General features: G+C 37.5%; 1 protein-coding gene across 3 annotated transcripts in view; it reads left to right on the forward strand.

Moving 5' to 3' along the window:
- SPO11 (SPO11 initiator of meiotic double stranded breaks) overlaps nt 1-12,081 on the forward strand; it is a 217,561-nt gene extending 205,480 nt beyond the window's left edge. For 2 of the 3 annotated variants that reach the window (XM_042045405.1, XM_042045408.1), the window contains 12 exons: nt 378-522; nt 2,580-2,693; nt 5,101-5,189; nt 5,804-5,870; nt 6,081-6,189; nt 8,164-8,200; nt 8,424-8,533; nt 9,414-9,513; nt 10,030-10,067; nt 10,698-10,774; nt 10,972-11,083; nt 11,338-12,081. In XM_042045405.1, the coding sequence (XP_041901339.1) occupies nt 425-522; nt 2,580-2,693; nt 5,101-5,189; nt 5,804-5,870; nt 6,081-6,189; nt 8,164-8,200; nt 8,424-8,533; nt 9,414-9,513; nt 10,030-10,067; nt 10,698-10,774; nt 10,972-11,083; nt 11,338-11,457 (1,071 nt within the window). In that variant the 5' untranslated portion in view covers nt 378-424 and the 3' untranslated portion in view covers nt 11,458-12,081. Of the gene's footprint in view, nt 1-377; nt 523-2,579; nt 2,694-5,100; nt 5,190-5,803; nt 5,871-6,080; nt 6,190-6,787; nt 6,875-8,163; nt 8,201-8,423; nt 8,534-9,413; nt 9,514-10,029; nt 10,068-10,697; nt 10,775-10,971; nt 11,084-11,337 lie in introns of all 3 variants that reach the window. The other variant, XM_042045413.1, reaches the window with a different exon arrangement.
- The last annotated feature ends 608 nt before the right edge of the window (nt 12,082-12,689 follow it).

Here is a 12,689-nt window from a genome sequence, read left to right on the forward strand (position 1 = left end):
GATAGGGAAAGCCCTCATCGGGTAAGAACAGGTGGGAAAAGGCCTCAACTGGGAGAGGACCTCAGCTGGTCACAAAGGGAAAAACCCTTGATCATTCTGGAAGGGTGGGCAAAGTTCTCAGTCAATTAGGAAGAGTGGGAGAATGCCTTGGTTGGTCAGGAAGAGCAGGTACAGCCTTTAGCTGGTCTGGAAGGGTGGGAGAAGCCCTCAGCTGGTCAGTCAGGAAGGGCAGGAAAATCTTGACTTTGGTTTCTGGAGAAAATGTCTGCCTTTTCTCTCTGACCTGTGGTTTGAGCTCAGATCAGGAGTTTTACATCCAGCACACAGAAGAGCCATTTCTAATTTCTGTGGTAACCTCTTTTGTCTCTTTTTAACAGGGCTTCTTCCCTAACCAGAGAAGCTGGACTGACTTGCACCAGCCTTCATGGAGGAGCACGATCTGTGTTCCACTGAAATGCCAGCTGGGAACAAGGCCAGCTTCAGGGAAACAAGTCAGTCTGGTCAGGAGAGCCACGTCCCCAGGTAAAAAATGTGAAAAATAGCACCTATACTCTTTCTGTGATAATGCTTAAGTAGGTAGAACACCATTGCACCTAATAGGCTCATGCTAAAGCAAAAACATAATCCAATACAAAAACAAACAGGCTGTCAGATTGTGAACAGCATCTTCATTCCCTCAGACCTCTCCAAAAAGTCTGTGGCTACAGACAGAAATACAGAAAACTGTGACAAAACAAGCATACTGAATTACATCAACAAAAAAACCTTCGTCAATTTTTAAAGAGTCTTTCTGTATACAGTGAATCAGCCTCAGCAGCTAGAACAGTCTGGGAGCATCATGGAGGTATTTTAAAAAGAAAATGATATTAACATTATTATTTGGAGAGTTCTTGGTCTCTGGCTCATGACCTCAGCAATGCACAGGTCTAAGTTTTGGAGTGTGTTGGTTTATTGCATTGCAGATTTTTATTTGTAACTGTTCTTTTGTGTGTCTTGTTACCTTGCTAAAGGTGCTATAATATGAATCTTTTATGCTATTTATGTTGAAGATCTGTTCTCCTTCTATATAGAAACAAGTATCCACTCTGCTGCAACCTGTTTGCTGACTGGCAAACCCCGTGAGCTGTGCAGCACCTTCCCTTTATCTGCTCAGATGTCATTGTCAACTAAACCACAGTGAATTTTAAGTAGGCATACTTGGCCAGTGTCATATGTTTGCTTATTAAAATTCAGATAATCTCTGCAAAAAGACAGAATATCAGCAGGGGGTACATGGAGACTTCCTGTCCTCTTCCTCCTGTTTTGCATTTTACATATTACATTTCCAATTTCTGTTAGCTAGCAAAGGGGGAAATCGGGATTGGAACAGAAACCTGGATTTGCAAATTCTGCAGCAAACTTTGAAGTACATCTGGAATATTAAGATAGTTATAGTGGACAGAATCAAATGAATAAGTCAAATATTTATGAGTATCAAAGCAATGACATGATTTAGAATTCTTACCTATCTGTTCTTTCATCCATCTGCCCATACAGATTTTTTATTGTCTTCAACACTAATTTTTCTTATGGTGGAGCTTTAAATTACTCTAAAAAAATTATAACTTTGTTTCAGCAAAGTGGAGAGAGTGTGGAAGCTGAGCTATAAAATGGAAGAAACATATTCAGCTGATTGAAGGGAGCTTTAGTGACAGTTCATTATTGTTTAAGGATTGATTTTAAAAATCATTCTTGCTGATTTGAGATAATTCATTTTGTGTGGCATGTACTGGTATTGACTCATCTTTTCCCTGTATATTACTTAATGACAGAATTGGTACTTTGGACTTTGCTGATAAAACTTTGAGCTAAAATAAGTTCCATGAATTCTTTAATTCCTTCCTAGACTTAGGATAGTGTAGAGTACACTTCCAATTTTAAGGACAGCTGAAATGCTGGAGTCAGATTGCTTATGAAAATAAAAAGCATCTGTCATAACACTCAAACTAGCCTGGAGTTTTGCTGTAAGGGATCTGCTGCAAGGCTACTTTGTCTTTTTAGGTGAAAGATACAGATTTTATTCTTTTCATGGTGCATCTGTTGAGAATAAGCCTTCATGTAATTAAAATCCTTAACAGTTTGTTCAGGGCAGCAGATCAAAAGGTTAATGTGCAATGGTACAACAGGAAGTATTTGTACTCTTGAACACTTTTTAAATTTATAGCATTTAAAAACAACTTTGCCAAAATCATGGCCAAAGCCAATATTACCTCATTTATAGTAAAACATTAATCATTAGTCACAGACCAGCCAGTTGGTCTTAAAGTTCAGCTGGTGAAAAATTTGATGGTTGTAGGATTGAATAGAAATATACTTTAAATCGTGTCCTCTAGTCGTGCATCTGGAATGGAAAGGCAGAGGTTTTAGGGAAACTGAGCAAAACAAAATTAATAAACAAAAGTGTTCCTCCACACTTAATGAAACAAATATATGCTGTAAACAGTTTTGGCTTACATGGTTTTTTTAAGAGTGGGGATAGTTGAATAAAGTAGAACTGGAATTTATCATATGATCTGTGTCATTAATTGTCTTTGTTTCAGTTCTGAGGTTCTTGAAGCAATAGAAAATGTTATCCAAGGTGTACTTCAAAGCTTGGCCCAAAAAAAAGCACCTGTTCTCACAGTGGCTAACAGAACAGATTGGAGGAACATAGAGTAAGTAGTAAATATTTAAAAGTCCTGCCTTCTATTAATATAAATGTCACAAATATGAATTTGATTATGTAACTTCCGGAAAAGTTAATCATACATAATCATTCTATAAGCAGTAGAATCAATAAATAATTTTAAAAAGTAATGGACAAATAAAAAGTAATGCTTAGTAACCACTCTGAACAGGCATCATGTATTAAGAAATAGCAGACCATAGCATAAAGGGAAATGTAAAACTACTGTAATAGGGATTGGAAAGGAAAGGGAGGTCCCATAAACAATCCTTTTCTGGAAGCAGTAGAAACCAGAAATGATAGGTTGTGTTAGAGTGAAAAAACCTGTTCTAGGCTGGAAGAAATTACTGGCAATTCTGTCCTCCAAACCCTTTGAGTGCTTCCTCTTTTCTTTTTTCCTGCTTTTCCTCACGGTATCTTACTTCTTCAAATGATCGTGATAAACTTATCCTTTTATTCTTCAGAGAAGATGCATCTCACCTCTCTCTGTTGTGTTTCTTACCTATGTGTTGTGTGCTGAGTTCATTACCAGCAAAATGAAGTTTCCAGTATGTTTTCTAAATTTCAGATCTTATGCCAGCTTATCTAGACAGGATCAGAAAAAAGGAAACCTGTCCTCCTTTACATCACACTCTGTGATTTGTAAAAGTTTCTTGTGCAACAGTATTTTTCCAAGGAGCTCATTTAAACTGAAAATCCCCAAACCTGAGAAATTAGCTAATTTAAATTAATTAAGCAAAAGAGTAAAGGGAGACACAAATCTATCTCTGGCCTTGTAAAAGCTCTGGACATCAATGGGTTACAGGATATTCAGATTGATAAGATTGCAGAGGTGCTTGTAAGTGGACACATTACAAATGTTTATGGTTGAGGAAGCACAGCAAACTTTCCAGGCGTAACACTTTGGTGGAATACTCATTTAATGAGAACAATAAACTTCTGCCAATCAAAAAACCTGAGGGGCCTGAAGGTAATCAGTTAACTGAAAGGCTTGTAGGTTCCAGGGAATTTAATGGTTTGTGTCTGGATAGTTTGACAAAAATGTTTCACTCAGATGTCTGTAAAATTAAAATACTCTAACAAAGTTTTGCAATTTTTGGCAGTCTTTGGGGAAATGGCATTCCATGCTAGAAAAACAAATGTGAGCTGTTAGTTACCATCTGAACACATATAGGGGAAAATGTTCAAATTAAAACGACTTAAGATCACAGTATGTTAAAAATAAGAGTCATCAATCACATTTAAAAGAGCAGAACCATTATTTCTGGTGGAAAAGTGCAATCTCAGATATGTGTTACAGAATACTACTCTGCTGGAGTAAGCAGCGTCCTGGGAAGGATTGGAGCGATCCAGGTTTAACTTGAGCAATTCAGGGGAGTCTTGATTACAGTTTTCCTCCTTTTCGGTTACAGTGTTGGGAGCAGGCAACAGAGAAGCACAAATAACCTTAAAATGTTGCAATACAAAGGCAATAAAGTTACTTTAAAGCTGGCAGGCAGATGCTGCATTGGGCTGTCCCTGTAGATTTGTGCAGCGGGTGTGCTCTGCCACCCAAAGGACGAGTGGAGCAAAACCTTGGACGAACGGATTAGGAAACATGATGTGGTTTGAGATAAAATTATAGCCATTAAACCACCAGTACTTTTTAAAAGTACATGCAAAACTTTGAAATGAAAAAGAATGCTTTAAAGATAGGACTGCCATAGCATAAGGCACCAATATAATTTTAAGTAATATAATGAAATGTCCTTAAGAAAATGAGGACACTGATCCTTCTGGTGAAATGTTCACCTTCACATGTGAAATGGTGAAGCATGAAATAGGGGAGCTCATTTAGGTTAAGTAACTGTTTAGAGAGCAGGATGGACTGTATTATTGTTTCCCACACTTAATAACAGAATACAATTAAGTTATTCTGATAATAATTTAAGGGCATAAATTGGATAATATTATTGTATTCTGAAATAGTAACACTTTTCCATACAGTCTACATCAGAAAGTCATTTGTGTCAGACTGGATTTTTATTTTAATAATGATTCACATTTGTTCTTCTCATTTATTCCTTTGTTTTCATACTAAGTAATAACCGATGCTGATATATTAACAGTTCTAAACATGTATAAAATGCTTTTATTGTCTGTACTTTTGTCTGCAAACTTATCCCCTTTATGCTTTAATTCAGTCTTGAAGCATCTTCTTGAGAAACTCTTTCCTGTCTTTTTCCTTTGGCTATTCCAACCCCACCCAAGTTGATGGTTTCTGTGCTGAGTCTGAAAACAGCGCTGGTGCATTTGATTATAGGAAAGGGGTTTCTGAGTCCGAGTTACCTTGCAGAGAACAATTTATATGTACTCAGGGAGTTTGCAGTTTACTTTATTTGTTTGCAATGTGTCAGATTTAAAGATTCTGTAGGTCTGCAGATGATACCACGGTGCACTACAAAACAGATAAGAAGTGACTGCCCTCAATCAGCAAAAAGATTTGGTAAGTTAAAAAAAAGTCCAAAGCACAGTTCTTGGGCTTTTTTTTCCCCCCTTAGTTCCCAACTTCATTAAAAACATCCAAAAATTAAAATATTATGCACTGCAGTTTGGAAGTGTGTGGCTGATATAACCTGATGCTATGATCAGCCTTTCAGCTTTTCTCTTCTTTCCTCTATTAAATTATAGTGAGTGACAGTGAAATTAATACAATATTCTTAGTGTTTCTTCCTTCCCTTAATGGATATCAACTAAAGCCATATTCAGAAGGTCTTGATATAAAAACATCCCCCCTGTTCAAAAATCTGGCCATGAAAGGAATCTTGGAATACAAACAATAAGCTCATTTCTTTTTCTAACTCAGTCATTTCATTTCTTGGCCTGGACATTAGAGCATACATTCCCTCACTTAACTCCCTCATATTTTTTCTCATTATGCTAGAAATTAATGAGTCTATTGATTAGTACAGTTTCTCTGTATTTTGATATTAAAATACATTTCAAATTTTTATTTATGGGACAAAAACCATACAAAAGTATGGTTTAATATAAAGACAAATGATTGTATATGCATTTCTGAAAACGGATAGAATATTTTGTGAAATGTATTTTTTTCAGCTCTGATGCTCAAAATATTATCTATGATCTACAAGATGGTGCAGAGCAACACTTACGCAACTAAAAGGTAACAGGCTCAATTTCTGCCATTTCAAATAAAGCTGTGTTTTAAGTATGTTTTTGTGAAAATCAACCTATAGGATGTAAACCTGTAGGATTCATGTACATGGAATACTTTAGGTTTATCTGGTTAACCATGCTCTTTATAAAATTCTCGTGAATTCTCATGCAGCTGTTTCAGTATTTTAATTGCAAATACAATATTTTGTCTTGATAGAGATGTATATTATTCAGATACTCTACTGTTTGGTAGCCAAAGTGTTGTGGACCAAATAATCAACGACATTTCTTGCATGCTTAAGATTCCTCGGAGAAGTCTACATGTAGTAAGTGGCTTCTTATCAATGTTTTTTGTCATTATTTCCAGATCTTATTAAACTGAAAGGGGAAATATCACAAAAAGTTATCAGCCGGAATTAAATAGTTAAAATAAAAAGTCTCATTGGTGCTAATGAAACCTGGTTGTGGTTTATTGTGCCACTCAAAAGGTTTCTGTTGTCACAGAAAATTCATAGACTTTGCTGCTTTCCAAAGGGTTTGGGACAAAGTAGCAGCTAAAATCGCAGGGGTTGTTATCATCTAGTGAAGGCAGTGCTTAAACTTCAGAGTTCAAGACACCTGTTGAGCAGTTTGACCTCAAATGAATTGCTAACTTGGGGGTTAAGTGAAAACTTAAAGTGCATCGGAAGTGTAACAACCTGTCAAATTTACTTGTATCTTGTCTGACAAGGGTTCCCTCGTATCTAAAATGATTTATTGTAAGGCTTTATGTCCATGAGGACAAAACATTGCTTAGTTTTTAAAAGGCTGATGGCAGTGAATCACTGCTTAGTACCAGTCACAATTCTTTTCAGAGATTTCTTGCTTTGTCTGTGCAATATAGTAACTTCCCATTTACTCTATACAACTTACTGTTTTTTCCAGCTGTCTACAACTAAAGGTTTTGTTGCTGGTAATTTGAGTTACACTGAGGAGGATGGTACAAAAGTGAATTGTACCTGCAGTGCAACAGTATGTATTGTAAACCACAAACAGCGATCCACAGCATCTGCCTGTACAAGATATGCTGCACTCCTTGTAGCTCAGGTTACAGTGTACAATTATCACAAACCTCTGCTTGTGGCAAATTGAGGCATTACAACCTGGGTGAATAAAACAGATGAAAATATTGCTTAACTGTATTGTAATTCTGAAGCTTAGCTCTAGACTCACCAGGAATAAATCTTTGGATGTGGGTTTTAGCACTACCTTCTGCCATGGCAGCCTTGCAGGGGAAGGTGTATATATTATACATCTTAGGCTTTATATTACAGTGTTCTGTCAAATGAGTGCTCTTGAACCAAAGAATCCTGGCCACTCTGAACATACAGCATTCCTGTCTCAATAGATTGAATTCTAGCAGAGTGAGAAAACAAGTCAAGAGTGATTTAAGGAGATGAGATTCAACTGGCCTAGTCCTGAAAGATTTTCTACAGCAGTACAGAGTATGAAAGCAGGAATAGAACTCAGACTTGCTGACTACTGTCATAATTTTCTGAAAAATGTGTCCACTGTAAGCCTTATTTGGTCCTTTCAATATTGAAAGGTAACCTTATCTGCCCATTACACCTTGTTTGTAAGCATAAAGTCCCCTGTTACTGATCTCCATATTTTTATTTGCTGAGTGGTTCCACCTTGGCACTGGGGGTGATTTACAGTCAGAAGTTAAAACAGACCACACACTTCCATATATACATTCTCTTTGACCAAGTTCTTCCCCCAGTTCCTGTTTTCTCATCCATATGCTTGCCAGATTGAGTCAATCCTAACTGGAGATGTAAAGTAAATATTACCATATCTTCAAGTTGTGGCTTGAAAATACTCATAAAATCAGGTTATAGGTTAGTAAAAGAAAAGATTTAATGGTCTTCTGAAAAGAATGTTTAAATGTTTTAAGTCTGTATGAAATTTGCAATCTTCACACCAAGCAGACTTTTTTTCTGGCTAAGACAGATAAAACATTCATCAGGATATCATTATCTCCATCATGTCCACATGATGAACAATTTTCTGCAACAGTGGCACAAACACTTTCGAAAAGCATCTTGTTATGACAAGAGGACTCCTAAACCCCTACACCATAGTGCATATGAACAGTTGAATACACTTGCAAAGAGGTGAAAATGTCAGAACTGGTCTTGCATATGGAGGAGGAATGGGTGTTTCAGGATAAAATCGTGTCCTTCATTACCTAATGTTGTTATTTTAAAATATATCATTTTCTCTATTTAAAATGATTAATCTCATTTTTGTTGTTTTAGGCAGTCACTGTGCCATCTAATGTTCAAGGAATTAAAAGTATCCTTTGAGCAAGAACTCTAATCGTAGACAGAAAAAAATAAAGTAAAAACAAGAAATATTCCAAGTTAAACAATGTTCTGGTAATTTTTGCTTTCCTTGTTGGCTCTGAAATTGAGTCATGATCACTGCTCTTGGCTCCAGAACAGATATTTTAGAGCAGTTGGTTTTAATTGATTGGTGTGATGGATCATTTTACATGCAGCTAGCCTTAACACAAAAGATTTAACCTCACATGCCAAATTTATATTAATTGTAGAAAAAGATGCAACTTTTCAGAGACTCCTGGATGATGACTTCTTCAATAAAGTGTCCCCATGTATCATGATCACGGTATGCATCTTGCATTTCATATCCTCCAGCTACACCCAATTTAAGGAATACTTTAGCATTGTAGAGCTGCTCAAAGTTGGGCAAAAGGCCACAACAAAATTAATATGAAACATATTTAACAATAATTTTTAAAATTTAATTAGTCTCATAGAAATACAAAACACACATTCTAAAGACTTATTTCCCCCGAACACCTCCTTAGAGCTTGGTAGCTTATCAGCTTCCTGTGCTGCTGCAAAGCTGCTGCTCAGTCTCAGAAAAGTTCAGCTGTTGAGTGACCTTTTATCCTTCAGGATCCGAGATTTTGCAAACCCAAATGAAACAGAATTTGGTTGATTTTGGATTGTACTGAAAGAGCTACGGAGCCTGGGGAATTAACAGGAATGTGTAAATGAAATATGCATACAATGAGGGAAAAACATTTCCCCATTCCTAAGAGAGATAAGCACTCCTACTCTGCCACAAATGGTCCAGCTTCAGTCAGTCATAGCAAGAACTTGTTTTATATTGTTCCATTTGTGACATAAATATTGTTTTAAGATAAAAAAGTGGTCTTCTTACACCAGCCTATGCAGACACCAGGGTACATCTATACATCGGCTCCCAGGCCTCATAAATTAACCCCTTGAACAGAGGAATGTCTGATGCTTCTGCAGTGCCCATAATGCAGAACACCTGCCCAGCTGCTCCCAGCCTGGCCCTCCCTCTGCACAAAGCCAAAATAGGAGCATAGACCTTTCCCTGCAAACAGCTGCTGGACAAACGTTTCTGCCAGCATTTTGTTTGTTTGCTTGCTTTTAAATGGCAAATGTAAACACATTTGTAGCCAGATGTTGTTTCACTTAATTTAAAACCATCTGCTTTTCTTTTTTTTCTTTAGGGAAGAGGCATACCAGATCTTAATACACGACTTTTGGTCAGGAAGCTGTGGGATTCTTTTCAAATTCCTGTTTTCACCCTTATGGATGCAGATCCACATGGTAAATCTGTAGAGGTTCAAAGGCATAAAAGGAAAGCAAAATTCATTCAGAATGCCCTTTCTCACTCTTACGGGAAGGTTCTGAGAGTTCAGAAATCCAACACAATCAGAAGGTGATGGAAGGTGATGTAGCTACATTGATCCCACCTGAAATTAGGAAGATTACTGCAAAGTGAGAAGCAGCTGCTCAAAGCAATAGTATTAAGAGATATGAATTACACAGGATAGAGAAAGACATTTTTAATATTAGATGTTGGACAATGTGTAAAAGCGCTGATTATGCTTGGGTTTAAATTGACAACGCACAGATAGTGTGAAACATTTAAAAATATGAAGGTGACATACTGAGATTCTGATTATTTTGACATAATCTAAAATATATATGTAAACCATAAGAACCTCCCTAATCTTAAAGCCATAACTGTTGTGCCATAAAACTGAATTTTTAAACAGTCTCCTTAAACGTGCCCATTGTGCAGACAAACAGACACTTGACTTTTGCTATTCTGCAACCCAGGTGTAGAAATAATGTGCGTCTACAAATATGGATCTGTGGTGAGTATATTTTTTCCCCTTCAAATACGTTGTTTTGTAGCCCAGCCTGGAAGCTGGAATGCATGAAATGCTACAGCCTTTGCCAGAATGGGCACTGCCTTTTAACATTTTGTTTCAACACAAAGAGGTGACTTATAGGCCTTGTGTGTCTGCAGAAACAGCTTCATCCTGCAACAAAAAGAAACTGGATAGCATTGCCAGCTGCTTCCTTTAACTATATTTCAGTTTTTCTCTGCTGCATAGGTGGTTTTCAGACAGTCCAAATAGAAAAGGGTTACCATTTAACTTTGTTTTCTGCCTTAGAAATGAAGGAGGAGGACTTAACTGTGAGATGGGTGATTCACCACAAAATCATGTTATGTTGGTAAAGATTCTGTTCTGGAGAATTTGCTTAGGCATACTTGTGTTAGTGTGGAACATTATGGAAGAAGAAGCAAGAGGGACAAGAAAGTGTTATCATGTTACATGGCTACAGACAAGGTATGGAAACACAATAGGAAGGCAGGCAGATAGAGGTGAAGGCAGAGGGCAGGAGCAGATGGATGAATTGTTCAGTAGAGAAATGGAAAAAGATCATCCCAAGTTAAACTAAAGCTCACTGGATATTATAGCTGACCTTTCTTGTTTTAGTCCATGTCCTTTGAGGCCCATCATCTCACCGTTCCCTCTATCAAGTGGCTTGGTCTCCTTCCATCTGATCTCAAGAGGTGAGTTATTTCCCCAAAAGAAACAGGAGTATCATTCTGCTTCATAGACAGGACATGCAGTCTGACTTACTGCACAAAAATCCATTTAAATCCATTATTCTTTTCATGCATTATTTTGGCTTAATATAAAGAAATAAGTTGTACAAATATATTTTTAAGTGTGTGAGAAAATTTAAGAATTTTATTTTTTTTTGTAGATTAAACATATGCAAAGATGCCCTGATTCCATTTACAAAGCAAGATGAAAATAAGTTAGCAAGTATTCAAAAGAGACCTTACATTGCTTGTCAGCCACTGTGGAAAAAAGAGGTATGTATAAACCTGCTCTTTTCTATTTCTTACTCCCCACAGGACAAATCCTTTGTCTGACAACCTCTCAGGATAGCAGAACCAGTCAGATTTTGTAGCCCTAAAAGAAGGCAAGATTGAGAAAGCCCATGCCCTGGGAAGTCTCTGAACCACTTCATAGTTCCACATGCATGTACAATGAGCGGATGGATTTTCCTTACTTAACTTCCTACACGTTAATTTTTCCTCTTTTATTTTTTTTTTCTCTCTTTTAGCTGGAAATTATGGCAGCATCTAAACTGAAGGCTGAAATTCAAGTTTTAACTTCTCTCTCATCAGATTACCTGTCCAGAGTCTATTTACCAAACAAACTGCAGTTTGGTGGATGGCTATGAATGTTGGTCTGCAAATGAAATGTTTTTCTATATATTGATTTATTTTGACTGCACTTAAGAAAAAAAAGTGCAGAGACAAAGGAGTATGTGTCAGTTTCTTGTTCAGTTTCTTTATCAGTTTCTTTATCACTGTAGCTAGAGTATAATTTTCTCTTTTTTTTTTTTTTGTTCAAATCATAAGAGTAATTATGATTTTTGCAGAATAGTCCTACTTCCATTCTGTGGTTTCTGCTGTGAAACAGTGCCAAATGCAGTGGTACACACAGAAAGGATAATGAAATATGTTCTTTCTGGCCAGAAAAAGGTAATGTTCAAATCCAGGAATTGCTTTGCCTTCTCTCTTAAAGCACAAGATGATACTTTTTATTTTTGAAGGGAGTGAAAGACTTTGTTAAGGATTTATTGCCCATGCCTCATTTTGGAATTTTTTTTAGGTACAGCATTGTGGGGTTTTGTAAATTCAGACCTAAAAGCCAGAAATAATTCCTTACTGCATATCTCAAGCAGCTATAAATCTTTCAGCAATCAAATTACTATTTGTCTTCAATGAACAAATAAGAAAGCAGATGTTACTGATAAAGAATTTAATAAACAATTCTGTTAGCAATGCACATTATAACAGAATCCCTTGTTCATTTTATTTATTTAGTTGGCTCTAAAACACTAAAGAGAAGCAGAAAACTGGTGATTAAAATGTACAATAATTTTAATGCGAGGGAGCCAGATTGACTGCATAGAAAATACTTCCAAAATTGATCTCTAAAGTCATTAGCATGGATATTACAGACGATATTTTCAGTAGGGTTTTTTAATGGCTGTTTCATCAGTATGAAATTCGAATGAAATGTCCTTTTTCTTTACTGTACAGTGGCAGAGTTACAACTGCGTAGTGATGGCTGGTGTCCAGGTGCACAGGCACTGTAATCCCCGGGAACACAGGGCTGGTCCAGCAGCAGCTGTACCACAGGAGGGTCAGGGACATCCCCAAAAAACACCCAACTTGCAACGTCTCCTGCCGCCCTGGGAAAGAAAACGGGATCGACCCTTTTCCTCTGACGGGGCGGGGCGGGGCGGTCGGGGGGGGGGGGGGGGGGGGACCGGACCGGGCCTGGACCGCCCCTGACCGCCCCTCCCCTGAACCGCCCCTGAACCGCCCCTGAACCACCCCTGACCGCCCGGCCCCGCCCCTGAACCGCCCCTGACCGCCCCTGACCGCCCCTGACCGCCCCTGA

Source organism: Corvus kubaryi, unplaced genomic scaffold (genome assembly GCF_017639235.1).
Source record: "Corvus kubaryi isolate FWS band 111438036 unplaced genomic scaffold, C.kubaryi_AGA036_p1.0 134, whole genome shotgun sequence".
Taxonomy (NCBI): Eukaryota; Metazoa; Chordata; class Aves; order Passeriformes; family Corvidae; genus Corvus; species Corvus kubaryi.